This window comes from Xiphophorus couchianus, chromosome 8 (assembly GCF_001444195.1).
Source record: "Xiphophorus couchianus chromosome 8, X_couchianus-1.0, whole genome shotgun sequence".
In the NCBI taxonomy this organism is placed as follows: Eukaryota; Metazoa; Chordata; class Actinopteri; order Cyprinodontiformes; family Poeciliidae; genus Xiphophorus; species Xiphophorus couchianus.
This window is the reverse complement of record NC_040235.1, coordinates 27,640,720-27,661,248: the sequence shown is the minus strand read 5'-3', so window position 1 is coordinate 27,661,248 and position 20,529 is coordinate 27,640,720. Positions and strand designations below refer to the sequence as shown.

The window sequence follows — 20,529 nt, the reverse complement described above, 5'->3', positions numbered from 1 at the left end:
ATTAGGCAAAATCACAGCTACTAAAATTAAGGGAAATCAATGCAAAGTTCTAATATGGGTCAAAATAGTTTTGACAAACCTGTACAGCATTTTGTTTTCTAAATCATTGTACACAATGATGATATAATATTAGGGTGTTTTTCTGCCAATTGTGTAGCCGCAGTACACTAGTAGTCTAATGTGTTGAATGTGCTGAGACACATTCAACACATTAGAAACCAATCAGAACCAAAGGTTTGCCTTTTGGTTCTGATTGGTTGTTTGTGGATAGTAGCAGAGCTAGATGGATTTTCACAGATTCTCTGTTTCATATTCTACTGTCAGACACTTTTAACAAATATTCATCCATCATCTAACACACTTATCCTTGCACACACACATTCACACCTTAGGACAATTTAGAGAGATCAATTAATCAAGCAATTAATGCCGAGTGTTAGCAAAACCTAGGTTTGGATAGTGACCTAGGTTAGTGCCACCTGGGTGTTGGTCGGCGTAAAGGCCGAGCCGGGCATAGATTGGCCTTCACGCCAACGCCAACATGAAGCCCCTTCATGCAACCAGTGGAGGTTGGTCGCATGGACGTCTGTCTTTCCTCGGACCTCCGTGTTTGCGTGGACTCCTCTGATTGCAACCTGGGTGTGGGTCGGTGCAAAGGCCGAGCCAGACTATGCATGGAGACCCCTGGTTGATTGGAGGTCTGTATTTCGTTAGACCTCCCTGATTGATTGGAGGTCTGTCTTTCCTTGAACTCCTCTGGTCGTAGGGAGTCTTCTATTTGCAGGGGGACCTCTGGTTGGGTGGAGACTCTAGGACGGTTGTTTTCCAGAGCAAGTTTTAACTTCACCTTTAGGTCTGCAACCTGACCCTGCAGAGATTTCATAGTTTCCTCCTGGGCTTTGAATTTGGAAGCTTGCTCAGTGTGACTTTTGAGCTGCTCCTCATATTTAAGTCTCACTCTGTATTCTTCTACCATGACTTCTATCAGACCTTTGTTGCGGAAGGAGTATTTTTCAGCCTCCCTCTTGAAGTACTCCAGCTGTTGAAGAATGCTCTTGTCGGCTGTAACTTTGGTAGAGCAAGAAACATTTGACACATCTTTAATCTCTGGCACGTTTCTTTCATGTTCACGTTTGACTCGCAGGTGTGTTCTTTTACTAAAATTTTTTGCAGTTTTTGAATCTCCTCCTGCTGTGATTTGACTTCAGCCTGATATGCAATCCTTCGGTCTCTTTCCTCATGGAGATCAAAAATCTTACTCTGCAACTCTTTTTTAAGATAGTCTACCTGCTTTGTGAGATCGATGATGTGTTGGCTTGTTTCTTCCACAACTTCCACTGAGGGGGTAATCTCGAAGCCAGCAGAGGGAGTTGTTTCCTGCTTGACTTCCAATGATGTTGGACTCTCAAAGTTGCCAGAAGGACCTGATTCCCCCTGAATCTCTACTGATTCATCTTCAGGTTTAATGGGGCTGTCGCTGTCATCTTCAAAAGAAATGACTGCGTCGTAGTCGACTTGCATGTTGAGGTCCATCATGTCGACCCATGAAAGCTCAGCTGGAAAAGCTTCATGTTCACAAACAATCTGTTGTTGCTTCATGTCTATATTGTGGTAAATTCTTGCTTCTCTGAAAGGCGTGTAATATCTGGAATCGATATCCCGCTTGTTTCAATTAATTTCAAACGTGCTCTGAAGAGTGATCTGTCGCGATAGAACTGTGGAACAGGTCTGAGAAAATGTTGTCTGCAGCTACATTCAAGAGAGAGACTCCTTTGTGGTATCATAGAGTGACGTCATAACCGCTGATGTCATTGATACCATTGGAATTGAACATTCTATCAACCTTATTCCTGGGAGGCTTACTGGGGAAACGATTAAGGGTGCTACTTCCGTCGCCCACCAGAAGTAGCATTATTTAATTGTAATTTGTAGGGTTTTTGGCTAATCTATATTCATGATAGAAGTTACATCTCTGTTTTCAGTTATTGTAGAATATTTAGTAAACTTGTTTATGGACACCGTCTGCTATCAGAGAGCTATTCAGTACAGAGGATTGTAATTATGAGCTTAATCACGGGGAGCAACAGTGACACCGCGTTACGTTTTGTAAAAGAATTTCAAAAGAAAAGCCTAAATATTCCTCTCAGGGTAGTGCTAACTGATATTAGCCTTTACTATCTTTTTTCTCTCAGGTTATTGCACTGCCCTGCTGCACAAGACAGTGAATTAACCTTAGCACAAACCTTTGCATTTTATTGCCCCCATTAGCATTAGCCTTTTCCCTAAAAGAAGCTTTTAGCTATTTTTCTTATGTATTAGCCATGCTTAGTACACTGAATGGAGTGATGCTCCACATGCTACTGACAGCATTTTGGCTAATGTTAGCAGTTTGGCTCATTTTAACTTGTACACTAATTTCAACATACTGAATGGCATAAGTCCATGTTACTCAACATGTTTGTCAATCTCCACATGCTATTGAGTACATTGTAGCTTACTTTAGCATTGATGCTAATTTGTAGCATCAGAACGCCCACGAAGTGTGCCAACCGACAGGCACACTTTGGCAGGCCCCGTTAAAATTTCTTCAGAAATTTTCTAGTTAATGATTTGAATTGTGTTTAAAGTTTTCTTTTCTGGTGATTGTCTTGTGTTGACTAAAAACTGACCTAAATACTAGTCGTACAGTGTATGCAGGTCTAACCCAAAATAACCAATGTACTGAGAGTAAACCTGTGCCAATAAGTGTTGAAAAAGTGTTTGTTTTTTCAACCTTCTTAGAACAATGATGCTACAGTTTGAGTCACTTATTTCACTTCATCCTAAATGTCTTCAACAGGTCAACCGTTAATTAATGATTAACTGTTAAGACTGGAACTGACATCATCCATCAGCAACATGGAACAACTTTATTCAGTGAAAAACAGTTACAAAGCATAAAGCAGTTCACTGTAGATATGTGATTTTTAGAAGCATGATTATATAAACATAAAAATGTACAAAACACATTTTACATATTTTACTTTGTATTGAAAAATCGTGTGGGTGTGTGCGTGTGTGTGTGTGTGTGTGGTTGTGTGTGTGGGTGTGGTTGTGTGTGTGTGTGTGTGTTAACCTTCCAATTGATAGGCGGACGAGAAAATTGGTGCCTTGAAAATAAGGAGCATAGGCCGCTGCAGAGTAAAATATTGAATATAATTTTTATCATGAGAATGATAGTTACCATTGTTGGACTCAGAAATGTTAATGTTTTAAAATGTGATGATAAAAAAGATCAGACCCAGAGAATGAGAGAGATCTTTGTTTTGTATTTCATTCTAAACATGAAACAGCAGACTCTCATGCAAAACTGCATGGAGCATTTTATTATTATTATTGTTATTAGAAACAAAATGACATCAATGAGATTTTTCAGGAGGAAGCAGTCTGGTTTGAGTGGAGAGCCAGTGCAGGGCAGACATTGTTTCTCCTTCCCACAGTAAACGAAGATGCACCAACCATGTCGGTCCAAATCAAACTTGTGTGTAAAAACTGTCACGGATCAAGAAGCACAAACATCAAGCTGCCAACAAAGCTTCAGGGGAGAACCAGTTCACACAGATGATGAGACAATAATAAACATTTATAGAAATGTGTAAAACACCGTTTGCTTCCTCCTCTCCGGAGAGCAACATGTTGGAGAAAAACAACTTTGATAAAGAAATACTGACATGTGTTGTTTAAATAATCCAATAGTTGCTCTGAGTGTCATATTGCAGTGGCTGAGTGGGAGGCGGAAGGCAGTAGTTCCCCAGAACCAAACAAGGAGAAGCAGCTTTCAGCATCTATGCACCACAAATTTGGAACAAACTTTCAGAAAACTGTAAAACAGCTGAAACACTGACTTCCTTTAAATCTCGACTAAAAACCCACCTGTTTAGGATTGTATTTGAAACGTAATCAATTACACATTTAATGATGGAACTTGACTTAATGTCGTGTTTTGATTGTTGATTCTATGTTGCATTGTGTTTCTGCATTTATAATGATGTAAAGCACTTTGAAATGCCTTGCTGCTGAAATATGCTATACAAATAAAATTTGATTGATTGATTGATTGATTGATTGATTGATATTGATTGATTGATTGATTGATTGATTGATTGATTGATTGATAGTTAGTTAGTTCTTTAAATGAAAAAGACAATAAACTTACAAATACTCAGGGATGGCAGTAAAAGAGAGAGAGAGAGAGAGAGAGAGTGGGGAAGTAACAAGAGAATCCAGAGTAGAAAGTAATCTGATTACTGACCAGAACAGTGGCTGACTGGTGCAGGTGAGAGAGAGGAGCAGGTACGCTCCTACTGGCTCCTACTGGCTCCTACTGGCTCTTACTGGCTCCTACTGGCTCCTACTGGCTCTTACTGGCTCTTACTGGCTCCTACTGGCTCCTACTGGCTCTTAATGGGACCTGAGCGAGAAAAATGGCTTTTATAGGTGTCAGAATTAAATGCACAGGTTTATGTGTATGCATAGCCATAAATGATACATGTTGACAGCATATCTGTATAAATATACAGAACTGGAGATGAAGAAAGGGCAAACACTTTATATCCAGTATATGTCCACAAACATTTTTTTAACAAAACATATGACTTTTAGAAGGTAAACATATTCTTCATATACCTTGCCAATCATATTCGATTTGTACAACAGCATTTTAGAACCACTGTAAATAGAAAAATATATATTTTTAATTTCCTTAAAAGAACTCTGGGAACAGATGAGAGAAAAGAACTGGGAGAAATTTTGAGAATCTCAGAAATTAAAAAAAAAAATGTTTACTTTTTTTTACTTCTGAAACTCAGAAATTTTCAAACTTTTCTAGAAAAAAAAACAACCTGAAATTCATCTAAAAATTTCCGAGTTGTTATTTTCGTTCAGCTCTAATACACAGTCATAGATTTGATATGCTTTGATCATGAGGTGAGTTTTGAAATTTTCCTTTTGTCCTGCTTCAGGTACAGTGCTTAAGTCTTCTTTTGCTTTAAACTCTAAAAACTACAACTGAAAAAGCCACAGAGTAACTGCTTATGGCTGCCCAGTGTTATGAAGGGATCCTATTGGCTGCTGCTAAGAGACCTGAACAGCATCATTAGCCTCATGCCAAAGCTGCCTTATTCCAGGAAGTTCTGATCTTTTTACTGATTCAAATTGAATTAAAGTCACAGTGCTCTCTTGGCTGCACTGAGATTGCTTCTTCATGAACCCTCCAGGGTCAGAGCAGGAACATGTTTTGGATTGTTGAATCAAATCAGTTCTATTTACACAGCTCACTATCAAACATAACTGACTGCGAGAGGAACACAGCATCAAACAGCGCCCTCTATCCTGAAATGTTGAGTTAGAAAAAAATGAACTAAAGACATTACAGGAAGAGAAAAACTCAACCAATTTTAGACTTTTGCTCCTGAGGATGTTCACAGAGAAATTGACAAAATAGTACATTTTTGGAATTAATAAGTAGATATGACAGAGACATTCAAATTTATTACCTCCACAAACAACCAATCACAGAATGCAGGTCTAATAGTAGACGTGTAGAACAACAAACATACTGAAAATATCCAGCAAGTCCCATTGGTTCAGCACATGCAAACCAGGAAATACAGCCTTCTTTTACAGCTGAACACGTGCAGAATGTCTTATACGTGATATTGATATTATGTTGCGTCAGGTTTAAACACCTATTGAGACAGATTTAACAAACACAAGAAAGACAAGAAGGTTAGATTCTTTTGTACTCGCGAGCAGAACAGCCAGAGATGTTTTCAGTCACACATCTCTTCCGTTCTGAAAACATATGTGTCCGTTCTCCCTTTTTATTGCTGTTAGGATCCCTGTTACAGAGAGCGTCTCAAAGGGGTGGGGAAAACACTTCAATCACATAATTGCAACGCAAATGCTAGTCACTAACAAAACACACGGTATCTACACACTAGATTATTCTGTTCCAGACACAGGATAACACAGAGCAAGTTGTACATCTTCACAGCGATGGTTTTATATCTAACAGGTCAAGGATGCAGAGGTTTCTCCTGAGCGATAACCTGTTGGAAACGATTGTCTCTGCTCTTCCTCAGAGGCCTTCTGAGAAAGGAATCAAAGTAATTATACAACACAGAAACTTTCTTTATGCTAAGATGAAACAAATAAAGGCATATAAGACAAGAACATTATAAAGGCACATGAAACAACAAATATTTGATAATAATATATACAATTTACCTAGCATGTTGTTTCAAATGTTTCTCCTTTCTTTATTTCAGTTGCATTGTGACATTTAGTTGAACATTCATTCAACTAAATGTCACATTTATTATATATTATTTATTGGTACCATTTCTTGCTTTTGTGTTAGGTTTGTGTAAATAATGTTTACTCCTTTTTTTAACTTTGTCTATCCATTTCCTTGGTATGGATGGTGAAATTGCTCAAGGTATAAAAGCCAGCTTCTTTGGCTCTCTGTAAAATGATGTTGGTGTAAATGTGACCTGCAGTTCCTGAATAAATCCACCTCAACTGCATTTTTGTTGTCATGCCTCATTCTAAACACTGAGCCTCTGCGTGACAGGCCCTTTGTCTCCTCTTCAGCTGATTTTTTTTTTATGTTTCTTGCTGAAGGTGACATACATTATCAGGAATGATTTTAGAATTGTTGTTAGCATAGTGCAGGCATGTGGTGGTAGAAGTCAGCGGAGTATTCAGCACATATCAAAGTTCCCCACAGGGGGGAAAACACATCATCAGGACCTCAGGAGGTTCACATTGTTTCTATTAGCAGTGCTGCTTGGAGTCCACAGAGCTTCTGCTCTGGGCGACTCCTTCACATGTGTGTAACACACAGCACTCCCATGCATGCTCATAAGTTCTAGTGTTTTGCATGCTGAGCTTGAATGAAGTACAACTAACAAGTTGCTAAACTCGCTCTGTTCTTGTGATCATAACAACCATCAGCAGAGCTAAAATTAAACTCATCTGTCTGTTTTTGTGAAAACCTCCATAAACTGAAGTCAGATGCTGTAATCATTATGTGCACACACACACACACACACACACACACGCGTACACACACACAGCAACTTTATCACCAACACACCCTCACATACACACACAGTAAGAAGAACAAACTGCATTTGTGACCCACACTCAATCTCACAGCAGAGTTAAAGTAAAGTATTTTTGTACATTAATTAGAATTATAGAGGTAACTGAAAACCAAACAAATGGGATAGACAAATAAATGATTAAAATGTAATGTCATTAGATATTACATTTTACGGTAATCATTTAATCATATTTTTGCTTTACAGACTAAATAACACACAAGGGAGGAATTTGGTAAAGTGTGGAACTTACCTGTTGTTATGAGCTCAAAACGAAGAGCAGAAAAATCTCCAAGCTGGTTTTTGTCCTCCAAAATGTTTTGTCCTCCAAAATAACATATAGTGGAGGGGAAGTTTCCTCGATTCAATAAACACGTTAAAAACAGTCTGATAATGTTACGGTAAATCAAACGTTAGTGCCATCACAATATATATCCACTTCCGCTATAACCATTGATTCGTTCATGTTAAATTCTCTGGCTGCTGCTCTATTCCCGTGTTCTACTGCGTGACTGATCGCCTTGAGCTTAAACTCTGCATCGTAAGCGTGTCTCTTAATAGGAACCATTTTGGGGTCTTTACACAAAACCCAGAGTGCACCGCGCGCTTCTTCTTCTACGGGGGAAAATGAAGTTGGCGGCTGCTTACCATAGTTGCGAGACCTGTTGTGGCTCAATATTGGTCCATATATAAGGCGCACCGGATGATAAGGCGCACTCTCGGCTTTTGAGAAAATTGAAGGTTTTTAGGTGCGCCTTATAGTGCGGAAAATACAGTACATCAAAATATGGTTTTTAACAATATAGTCTGCGGGTGAAACAAACCAAAGTGTCCCTCAGCAGTCGAGCAAAATGGTAGGAGACATTAAGCTGTACATGCAGAATAAGGCAACTTGTATAAACAAAAACAAAGATAAGAACGAGGACGGTTCCGTCCTGCTCTGGCCTCCTGAATACTGAGCCTTTACTGTCTGAACCTAAAACACTGCGTGGATAAAAAAACAAAAACAACTCACATCCCTCTGCCATGAGAAAATAACACAATAACAAAAGAAAAGCTCCTCTGTTGGTTGTTTTTAAAGGAAAGATTAAAAAAAATATTAAGACCAATGTAAGGAGAACTATACCCACGTAGGATAAAGTTGCTCTGCTCAGTAAAAGTATAAATGAAAGGAGGCTACATGATTTTTCAGCATATAGACATTTGAATCTCTGCGTAGCCTTTCAAATCAGCAGAGGAGCTCTTTGAAGAGTTTGTCCCGGTGTTGTGCTGGTAGGGAGAGTAGGCTGTGGAAGTGCTGGAGGAATATGTCCTTGAGCCGTATTGTCTCATTTTCCTCACCAGCTCGTCTGACGGCGTCTGCTCAGACACTTTCATCTCTGGAAAATCACTGCTCATGAAGGTTTGGGTCATGGTCTCGTTGCCGCTTTCGGGCAGAGTCCCGTCGTTCCTGCCGTTAGGACGCTGGTGGCTGGCCTTCTTCTTGGCCTTCCTCGTGCTGATGCGGATGACCCCATGCACCAGCTTGCACTCGGCCTCCTGCTCCTCCAGGTTGTAGTTCTGGGCAATGTTGGAGATAAGGTCGCTTATCTCGTTCGTCTTGCGGATGAAAGAGGAGTCGGACGTACACTTGGCGAGCTCTTCGATCTGATGGAAGGCGTACAGCTCCAAGAGCTTCTTGGTGATAAGAGAGTCAACGTCTGTGGTGTCGCACGGGTCGTCCAAGTCGTACCAGTCGTTAGACAAGAGGCTGGTGTTGCTGATCAGTCTCTGGCTTTCCCCTTTTGCGGGAGGACAGGTCCGTTTGGAAGGATTCACTGGATAATTTACAATCTCACCTCTAAAACGAACATCTTGGTAACGGAAACTTTCGCTGGTGGGTAAACTGGCAGATTTGGTGGGCTTGCTGGGCTCCATGGAGACACCACAGGTTGGGTTGGTCAGAGCCATGCCGTTAGAAGGCTCACTGCCTGATTTGGGTGGGCGGTCTGTTGAGCTCTCGTTAACAGGCAGAGAGAGCTCTCGGCTGCCACAACAGCCACAATTGAGCATACCGCAGAGCAAGGCCTTGCAGGCACTCCAGCCCATAGAGGGGCAGGAGCTACATGAAGGCCTGCTGGCCGGCGCGCTGTCAGCCAATCCTGGAATAAATCCTATAGTCTCTGAGCCCCGGGCCGTGCGGTTTCTCGAGAAAGTTCTACTGGTGCCATTCTTGCTCTCTGAATGCCGAGGGTGGTCGTTGTGGTGCTCGCGGAAATGTCCCCCATGAAGATCTCTGAGGTCACCTAAGCCCGTGCTCTCCCTGTATATAGTTCGACTTGGTTTGTGGTTGCCCTGAGAGGTGGAGGTGTGGTGCTTTGAATGACAGGACGTCTGGGGAGCCCCTGAGCTGTGGCCAGGCATGGCTCAAAGCGCCCAGAAACTGTTGTGGTTGTGCTTGCTGGTGAGCGAACAACGGAAGTCTCACACCGACACAGCTCCTTCGGCTAGAACCTCAAACCGCCTCAAAAGTGTCGACAGGACCAGGCACTTCCAGGTGAGTCACTGTTTCATCCAACAAGCGACAATGAACCAGTCGAAGCCCGGAGTCCGGCGCCGCCACAGCACGAGATCACCCAGCACATAAAAACAGTCTCTTCTGGTCAAAAAAAGAAAAAGCGAGTCCCTGGAGCTCCGAGCGTTTCCCAGTACTTCGTTGAAAGAAATCAAAGTTTGAGTTTTGTCCTCTCAGATGTGGCTGTGCTCAGCAATTCCAACAGATCCTCAAAAATCTGTAGTGAAAACAGTAGAAAATGTGAGATCTGTTCTGTCCTTCTGGAAAGAAGAATGCCTCTTTCTGCAAGGAGCCCAGATTATATGCAGTCCTCTCTGAATCCAGGACATTCAAAAGAACAAAAGAGTGAACGGTTGCATTTGTTTTTAAATGGTGGTACTCAACTTCTGCACTAAGCAAACGACTGGGGGCCTTATCTACATCACAAGTGTGAAACTGAAGGCCCACAGGCCAAATGTGGCCATGAGAGGTTTAAAGAGGAATTAGATGTATGCTTTTACTTCTCTGATTTCAACATGGACATGTTATATCCCACAAAAACATTCTAATCTAAAACAATTTTTACCAATACCAAACAGATAAAAGTACAAGCAGGGGCAGATCTAGAAAAATATCTATGGGAGGCAAGAGGGGGACAAGAATGAAAAGGACGACTCATTTATCTGAACTCCAGCTAAGTTCTTTGTTACTCAAAACAATGAAATATTTGAATTTAGTCATTACAGAGATAAATAGTTAAATACAGAAATATATCTTGTTCATGAGTCAGTTACATTCACTTTATATGACATTGCATTTAGTAACATATAACCTGTCATACAGTTACTACTGGCCCTCTGAGGGCCACAATAATGCTCATTTGGCCCTCAGTGACATCACTGAAGTTCATTATTGAAATAGATGCATAACAGTAATGGGGGACTGTATGTACATTTAAAGATTTTTAAGTTGGTCAAAGCTTTTTTCTGCTTTCTGAGGATTCTTTCATGTAACATTCACCAACTCATCTTGATGGTTCTGTTACATGACATGGCTGCACTTAAAGTACTTGGGAACTATTAGAAATGTTCAAATTGGCAGTCATGTTCAAACTCTACAAAATCCTTTTCCGTTGACGGACAGAAACAGTTTACACAATGTCGTTTCTTTGAATTAACTAACTAGATCAACAGCAATCATACTTATGAAACTTCATTTGTCTCCAGAACATGTTACAAGCCTCCATGTGGCCCAAAACTGCATAGTTAAATGTCAATGTATGTGTTTTATGCTCTGTGTCTTTGGGAGGACAAACAGCAGATCTTCAGCCACTTTAAGAGGCTTTGGGAGAACAAACCCTCACCAGTAACACCAGTAAGAGGAATGGCGTTCTCTCAAAGGAGGAAATAACAAAAGGCATGGCTTCTTTCACCTGCATTTACATCTGATAGCTGTTTAATTGTTGTCCCAGGATGAGCTCAATCTGGCTTCTAGAGAGGAGGAGGGGCTGGCTAAATGTTCTATGTTAATTGGGATTGTCCAGACTTGCATATAAATTAGTGGTGCTCCGGGCCCAATGCCAGTAAAGTACTCTGATTTGGTGCAAAGTGGGAGAGGTAAAACACTACCAAGTTATTTGCTGAGCTTCCAAAAAACAACAAAACAAATTATCAAAAGAAATCCCAGTTTGGAGTGGAGGTCACTCTAGAGTTTTCTGTTGTCCGTCCTTTTAACAAACTGTGTCACAAAAGATCCTGTCAGTTCATTTTTTTCCCCATCAAATTTTTAGATGGTGCTAATGATATGTAATTGCATTTCATTTTTATTCTGCTCAATCAATATTCAACAATTGGAAGAGAAAATGCACATTGTGTCATTATCAAACTTAATATATTTAACTTTTCTCTGCAGTGATGACATTTTGAAATGCAATATTTCACCAGTTGAAGTTTTTAGATGTTGGCAAGACTCTTCATATCAGTGGTTCAGCTGTTCCAGATCCGCTCCAACGTCTCTGGTCCATAACTCTTCAACATGCTGTCATCAGCTCTCAGATAGTGTCCGGATCAGAGATGATACTGTGATGGAAATTGTTCTATTGTTCTGTTCTGTTTGTTGATATAGTGACCTTTGAGATTTTCTCTGTGCATAAAGTTGGAACTGTCTGCACATCTGCACCAAGTGGTCAGATGTGTGTAATCTATCAAAATGGTCGCCAGATTATTCCATCACATTGAAAAAAAAAACAGTCAAAGACAGAAAATATTTGTCTTGCTTTGTAAACACAGGGGATACTAAACAAACGGTTTTAATTAAGCAGTTTACTGTTTTCATTTTTAGACTATTAGAGCAAGCAGTGTAACTTCTCCTGTTTTCAGATTTTGTCATTTGGGATTAGCCAGATGCCCATGCCTTCAGGAAGTCATCATTCCTCAGCAACTAGAGCCCAGACTCTCTAGATTAAGCAAAGTGTGTAACTAGAGGCTGGTTGTTACCAGGATGGTCTGGGATGTGCAGAGCAGGGTGGAACTGTGTGCTCATTGTGCAGTCAATCAATCAATTAATCAATCAAATTTTATTTGTATAGCATATTTCAGCAGCAAGGCATTTCAAAGTGCTTTACATCATTATAAACGCAGAAACACAATGCAACATAGAATCAACAATCAAAACACGACATTAAGTCAAGTTCCATCAATAAATTTGTGATTTATTATGTTTCAAATACAAACCTAAACAGGTGGGTTTTTAGTCTAGATCTAAAGGAAGTCAGTGTTTCAGCAGTTTTACAGTTTTCTGGAAATTTGCTCCAAATTTGTGGTGCATAGATGCTGAAAGCTGCTTCTCCTCGTTTGGTTCTGGTTCTGGGGATGCAGAGCAGAACCAGAACCAGAAGACCTGAGAGGTCTGAAAGGTTGATACAACAGCAGATCTCTAATGTATTGTGGTGCGAAGCCGTTCAGTGATTTGTAAACTAACAACAGTATTTTAAAGTCTATTCTTTGAGCTTACAGGGAGCCAGTGGAGGGACTTTAAAACTGGTGTTTTGCAGTGTGTTTGTTACAGTCTAATGAACATCTGGACCTGACTTTCTTTCCCATCTATTCCTCTATTTAGGCTATAATAAGTAGATTAACCCAACGTCACATGTTTTTTTTGTGTGGCTCTCTGTCAGTATTGCATGTTTTCTAAATCAGTCTACAGAATATTTTCCCCAAAGTTATCAAGACGTTGTTTGTAAAATGTGAGACAGGCCTTTATGTTCTTTTTGGTCAGCTATGGTTTTGGCCTTGGAACTGTCCAAGCGAGTCTATTTGTGTTGAATTTTGAACTTTGACCTTAACCGAGGCAGCAAAGCTTTAGATGTTGTTCTGGTCTTAAGTGACGTCCTGGATGAGTCGCCTTTGAGCTTTTGGAGTAATCATGTTCGGTTGGCTCCTCAGAAAGGTTCTCTGTTGTTGTTGTGGATGTTTCTCTCTGAACATCCAAAGACTTTCCAGACTGATAGATAGTGACTCGCTGACTTGGTGTCTCATCTGTTGATTTAATTTTGATCAAAACATGATGTGTTGCTTTGTGAGTCTCATGTTATCAGACTGGTTCTCTTTAAGTGATAACTCTACAGCTTTTGTTGTAATCAGACCTGAAGCCAAACAAAAATCTTTGCATAATTTGATTTAGAAAGGAGGTAATGACTTTGTTCTTATGAGGCCAGTTTGGTTTGGTCTGTTTTACTTTATAAATAAAATCCTTTAAAAACTTATTTTACTAACTCATGTAATCTTTGTTTTGCTACATTTATTTGATGATTTGAAATATTTAAATTAGTAATAAAAACAAAAGAGAAGATATATGTTATGTGAATACTTTAAAAAAAACAATATTAGTTAAACAAAGTGAACACAAGGTTTATGTTTATCTGTAGAAGATATTTTCTTGTTTCAAAATTAACTGAGCACCAAAGATAGTAAAATCTAGATTGTATCTTCTACAGTATGGTCTGTCACTGAGGTTTTTAGTTTCAGGTGATTTAATTACACTGTTGAATAAAAAATCCATCCATCCATCCATCCATCTTCCTCCGCTTATCCGAGGTCGGGTCGCGGGGGTAGCAGCTTCAGAAGGGAGGCCCAGACTTCCCTCTCCCCGGCCACTTCTTCCAGCTCTTCCGGGGGAATCCCGAGGCGTTCCCAGGCCAGCCGAGAGACATAGTCTCTCCAGCGTGTCCTGGGTCTTCCCCGGGGCCTCCTCCCGGTGGGACGTGCCCGGAACACCTCACCAGGGAGGCGTCCAGGAGGCATCCTGACCAGATGCCCAAGCCACCTCAACTGGCTCCTCTCGATGTGAAGGAGCAGCGGCTCTACTCTGAGTCCCTCCCGGATGACTGAGCTTCTCACCCTATCTCTAAGGGAGAGCCCAGCCACCCTACGGAGAAAACCCATTTCGGCCGCTTGTATCCGCGATCTCGTTCTTTCGGTCATGACCCAAAGCTCATGACCATAGATGAGGGTGGGAACGTAGATCGACCGGTAAATCGAGAGCTTCGTTTTTTGGCTCAGCTCTCTCTTCACCACGACGGACCGGTACAGCGCCCACTTGACAGCAGACGCTGCGCCAATCCGCCTGTCGATCTCCCGCTCCCTTCCTCCCCCATTCGTGAACAAGATCCCCAGATACTTAAACTCCTCCACTTGGGGCAGGACACCCCCCCTGACCCGGAGAAGGCACTCTACCCTTTTCCGGCTCAAGACCATGGCCTCGGATTTGGAGGCACTTATCCCCATCCCGGCCGCTTCACACTCGGCTGTGAACCGCTCCAGCGAGAGCTGCAGATCACGATCCGATGAAGCCAAAAGGACCACATCGTCTGCGAAAAGCAGAGATGAGATCCTAAGGCCACCAAATCGGATCCCCTCAACACCTTGGCTGCGCCTAGAAATTCTGTCCATAAAAGTGATGAACAGAATCGGTGACAAAGGGCAGCACTGGCGGAGTCCAACTCCCACCGGAAACGAGCCCGACTTACTGCCGGCAATGCGGACCAGACTCTGACACCGGTCATACAGGGACCTGACAGCCCGTATCAAAGGGCCCGGTACCCCATACTCCCGGAGAACCCCCCACAGGGCTCCCCGAGGGACACGGTCGAACGCCTTCTCCAAGTCCACAAAACACATGTAGACTGGTTGGGCGAACTCCCATGCACCCTCCAGGACCCTGCCGAGGGTGTAGAACTGGTCCAGTGTTCCACGACCAGGACGAAAACCACACTGCTCTTCCTGAATCCGAGGTTCGACTATCCGACGGACCCTCCTCTCCAGGACCCCTGAATAGACCTTGCCAGGGAGGCTTAAGAGTGTGACCCCTCTATAATTGGAGCACACCCTCCGGTCCCCCTTTTTGAACAGGGGGACCACCACCCCAGTCTGCCAATCCAGGGGAACTGCCCCCGATGTCCATGCGATATTGCAGAGTCGCGTCAACCAACACAACCCTACAACATCCAGAGCCTTAAGGAACTCCGGGCGGATCTCATCCACCCCCGGGGCCTTGCCACCGAGGAGCTTTTTAACCACCTCGGCAACCTCGCCCCCAGAGATTGGAGAGCCCAACCCAGAGTCCCCAGGCTCCGCTTCCTCAGTGGAAGGCATGTTGGTGGGATTGAGGAGGTCTTCGAAGTACTCTGCCCACCGACCCACAACGTCCCGAGTAGAGGTCAGCAGCACACCATCCCCACTATAAACAGTGTTTGTGCTGCACCGCTTCCCCCCCCCTGAGACGCCGGATGGCGGACCAGAATCGCCTCGAAGCCGTGCGGAAGTCTTTCTCCATGGCCTCTCCAAACTCCTCCCACGCCCGAGTTTTTGCCTCAGCAACCGCCCGAGCCGCATGCCGCTTCGCCCGCCGGTACCCATCAGCTGCTTCCGGAGTCCCACAGGCCAAAAAGGCCCGATAGGACTCCTTCTTCAGCCTGACGGCATCCCTCACCGAAGGTGTCCACCAACGGGTTCGAGGGTTGCCGCCGCGACAGGCACCGACAACCTTGCGGCCACAGCTCCGATTGGCCGCCTCGACAATGGAGGCACGGAACATGGTCCACTCAGACTCCATGTCCCCCACCTCCCCCGGGACGTGTTCGAAGTTTTGCCGGAGATGGGAGTTAAAGCTCCGTCTCACAGGGGATTCCGCCAGACGTTCCCAGCAGACCCTCACAACACGTTTGGGCCTGCCAGGTCTGACCGGCTTTCGCCCCCACCACCGGAGCCAACTCACCACCAGGTAGTGGTCAGTGGACAGCTCCGCACCTCTCTTCACCCGAGTGTCCAAGACATACGGCCGCAGATCCGATGAAACGATGACAAAGTCGATCATCAAACTGCGGCCTAGGGTGTCCTGGTGCCAAGTGCACATATGGACACCCTTATGCTTGAACATGGTGTTCGTTATGGACAATCCATGGCGAGCACAGAAGTCCAGCAACAGAACACCGCTCGAGTTCAGGTCGGGCGGGCCGTTCCTCCCAACCACGCCCCTCCAGGTCTCACTGTCGTTGCCCACGTGAGCGTTGAAGTCCCCCAGCAGAACAAGGGAGTCCCCAGGAGGAGCACTCTCCAGTACCCCCTCTAAGGACTCCAAAAAGGGTGGGTAATCTGAACTGTCGTTCGGCCCGTAAGCACAAACGACAGTCAGAACCCGTCCCCCCACCCGTAGGCGGAGGGATGCTACCCTCTCGTTCACCGGGGTGAACCCCAACGTACAGGCGCCGAGATGGGGAGCAACAAGTATGCCCACTCCTGCCCGACGTCTCTCTCCCTGGGCAACTCCAGAGTGGAAGTATGTCCAGCCCCTCTCAAGGAGACTGGTTCCAGAACCAGAGCCATGCGTCGAGGTGAGACCGACTATTTCTAGCCGGAACCTCTCGACCTCACGCACTAGCTCCGGCTCCTTCCCCACCAGAGAGGTGACATTCCACGTCCCAAGAGCCAGTTTCTGCAACCGAGGATCGGACCGCCAGGGTCCCCTCCCTTGGCCGCCACCCATCACACAGTGCACCCGACCCCTATGGCCCCTCCCACGGGTGGTGGGCCCATGGGAGGGGGGGCCCATGTTTCCTCTTCGGGCTGAGCCCGGCCGGGCCCCATGGGTAAAAGCCCGGCCACCAGACGCTCGCCATCGTGCCCCCCCTCCAGGCCTGGCTCCAGAGTGGGGCCCCGGTGACCCGCGTCCGGGCGAGGGAACACCAAGTCCAATGTTTTTACTCATCATTGGGGTCTTCAGGCTGCACTTTGTCTGGTCCCTCACCTAGGACCTGTCTGCCTTGGGTGACCCTACCAGGGGCATGAAGCCCCAGACAGCATAGCTCCTAGGATCATTGGGGCACTCAAACCCCTCCACCACGATAAGGTGGCAGCCCATGGAGGAGTGAATAAAAAATAATAATAATAAAAAAAGAGTCAAATTATAATTGTTCAATATTTCTCAGTCATGCACATCATCTTTGCTCTTATACACTCAAGAAGCCTATTACTTCTGCACAGTATCAATATCTGGCCCATCAAGAGATGTGACACACACACACACACACACACACACACAAACATGCATAAACATTAAGCAATGAGACACTGAAATCTAAACGGTGGAAAGTTCTGATTAGTTTATCCACAGATTATATCAAACAGAAGAGGATGTTCAGGAGCTGCAGCCTGAAGCCAGCAGCAGATCCTCTTCTGATCTGATCAGCTCTGTGATGTCTAACGGCTCTGCAACAGGCATAAGGAGAGACAAAAACAGGCTTCTGGTGGGGGGTTTTCTTTGTCACCAAGGAGGTGGAGCTCAGACAGTGCATACCTCAGTTATCAGGAGTTGCTGTTGGGAAGCCAATAGTTTGTCTGGTGGTTTAAACTCAGAGGTGATCCTACACTGTTTTATTTTGACGGAGCGTTTTTTTTCTTCTTTGGGAAAATGAAATACTTTTCTGTCAGCATCTAGGGTACAAAACCAGAACTAAAACACTTATTTGGAGATCCTAGTTTTGTGGATAAGTACTTGTGAAAGAAATGTATTAAAATACTTAATTATCGGTCTGGAGCAGGAGCCTGTAACTCCAGTCTTTGAGGATTGGTCACCTGTAACTGGACCAACCACACCTGAATCAAATGGCTGGATCACTTCCTCAGTGTGCAGTTCCTGAGAAAAGTTTGTGTACTGGGGAACTTGGTTACTGAACAGGGAACAGATGGCTGATTAGAAACAGGTTGCAGGTGTGAGGGGAGAGAGCTGAGACAGAGAGCACACTAACTGGGTAACCAGGAAAATTAATCTACACATAACACAAACTAGGTTAACTAAGAAAGGACTGAACTAAAGTAAAACAGAAACAAGGTTGGTCTAGTCAAATAAAGAGACTAAGGAACAGAATAGTATGAGAAGAGAATCAACAAATAAAAATCCCAAAACAACCCACGTCCTGACACATTTTCTCTTGCTGATCCTATGTGTCCATGATTCCAACAGAAACGGTGTGCAAGCATGTTTTCCCAGGTGAAGAAACCCACAGGCTTTCATCTGCAGACTTCTGTCATGTCAGAACGTCCTAGTGAGAGCCTCTGTTCTTTAATGAATTACACAGCAGGTGAGTGGACACCAACATACACATGCTGGAAACCATGCATGTAGGTGTGTGTGTGTGTGTGTGTGTGTGTCTTTGCAAGGTTGAAAACACTAATGTCTGAGGCAACAATGCCCCCTGCAGCCTGTTCTGCTTTGAACTGCAGAAAGAAAATACTTTCTGCTTGTGGTTGATTTTCAGGTTAATTAAAGTTTGCCCAGAGTTTTGCACACAAAAGTGTTGAGAGTCTTTATGCTAAAACAGAGCAGTGAGGCACAGTGAGACGAACATCAAAGAGCAGATTTAGATGCAGCTTTACCTCAAACAGCAACGGAGTGCAGTGAAGAACCTTTTTGTGATGATGAAATGTTAAAGAGATCGGAGCAACCTGGCACAGCAGGAAGGCGGCTAGTCAGCTGGAAGAGCAGAGCCAGACGGTCTGACTGATGTGGGATCAGTGCTACACATGAGGGATCTGCTGTTAAAGTGGGGCGATGTGACCTTAGAAGGATCCTACCATGAGAACAGAGCAACTAGCATTAGGAAAGGCACAGACACCATGGAGAAGTGCTTTATTTCTTCTTCTAGTTTCTGAAGAAATGGAATTGTTGTCTTAACAACTATATATATATATATATATATATATATATATATATATGTGTGTGTGTGTGTGTGTGTGTGTGTGTGTGATATGTACTCACCTGCATCATTGTTCTCTATTGGATCCTGGCCTCTTGCCCTGCCACTGTTTTGATAATCAGATATACTTTCTAATTTCTAAAACTTTTCTTTCCCTTTTCTATTCTGATGTGAGGAGCACTCACATTTCAAAAGTCTTGAGACCGGAAGCTCTGTTTAGCCAAAACAGCAAAGAGTACCATCATTAAACCTTTTCAGTTTGAACCACAGCACATTGAAATCGATGGATGATTTTGATTTCTACATTGAAATCATCTCTTGTGATTTCGATGTAGAACACACACATGCAGAGACGGCCATTTTACTTTAGCATACAAGAGATATGGATGAGTTTCTGCTCCATCATTTGTAATAAACTTCATAGTTATACATGTTATACATTCCTAATACATCACCCATAGTCAATAAATCAGAAGGACAGTTGAATCCACCGTTTGCTTTTATTCAAAAAGAAAATGTTTATTTCTAACATGTTGATCAACAATTCTCAGCACCTGCATTCATCTAAAGCCACAGTTCATTATTCCATGATTTAATCTCTGCTGATTAAATCAGAAGAGAAAGAGAACTATCAGAGAAATCACAGGATGGCTTAACAAACGACAGGAAACCACTTTGTTTGTTTCTGAGTAATATTCATCCAGTTTGATATTTACTGATTAGGTCGGACTTATCTCGTCTCTTCTGGTTCTTTTAATTTGAAAAGATCAAGAGGCGTCGACAGTGCCTCTGTGAGACGTTACTGTTTGCTGCCCCCAAGTGGCTAAAACAGGAGCTACACTAATCTGCTGCCCAGTACATCCATGATCATCTTGGATGTACTCGAGGCCTCCTGGACACCATTTAAGAAAATGTAACATTTTGATTTACAACTAAAGCTTTTCAGTGTTCATAGTTTATATGAATTAAGATGTATTTTAGCATGAAATAACCACAATTTAAGATACATACGGTATTTAAAAATGTGCGTAGTGGGTTTTTTTGTTGTTTTTGTTTGCAGCACTGCTTCTTCTTTCTTTGATACACTTTTGTCATACTGAAGACATTTAAATCAGTTCACGTGTTTCAACACCTTTATTAGTAAATATATTAGAATTATGAAAGGACTCGTTATTTTCACTAAGTTTCAAACATTCTTGAGTTACTTTTTCTTTCTATCACAGTGGGGCATGACCAAATACTAACCACTTTGTTTCTGTACTGCTAGAAGAAGTTACTGGAGTATGTTTTCATCTCACGCTTTCTTCTTGGGAAGAATTAAGAGAAGCTTGAGAAGTGTTCGTTTTTGTCTGCTTTTCTGTTGCCTAAAACAACTGGGAGGATTTATCAGAGAGAAACATGTTGCTGCTGTCTGCTACAGTCCATCCATATCTCTGCAGGATAAAACCTAGCTAGACACCCGGAAGGAAATTTTAAAGTTGTAGTCCATGGAGAAGGCTGTCTGCAGAAAGATGTGGTGCTAACTCCATGACTTTTTATCTATATGCTCAGAGCGTGTCGTGACATATGCTGAAGCATATCAAAGGTGTGTGTCAATACAA

At 43.2% G+C, this 20,529-nt stretch overlaps 1 protein-coding gene across 1 annotated transcript; it reads right to left on the bottom strand.

Moving 5' to 3' along the window:
• Positions 1-8,297: 8,297 nt before the first annotated feature.
• On the bottom strand, positions 8,298-9,548 carry LOC114149945 (keratinocyte differentiation factor 1-like). The gene has a single exon (XM_028026068.1). The coding sequence runs from the start codon at positions 9,546-9,548 to the stop codon at positions 8,334-8,336; it is 1,215 nt and encodes a 404-aa protein (XP_027881869.1). The 3' UTR covers positions 8,298-8,333.
• Positions 9,549-20,529: the final 10,981 nt, after the last annotated feature.

What these genes read in the sequence shown, in the direction of transcription:
- LOC114149945 (XM_028026068.1), bottom strand. Translation starts at nt 9,548, where the DNA reads ATGCCTGGCCACAGCTCAGGGGCTCCCCAGACGTCCTGTCATTCAAAG.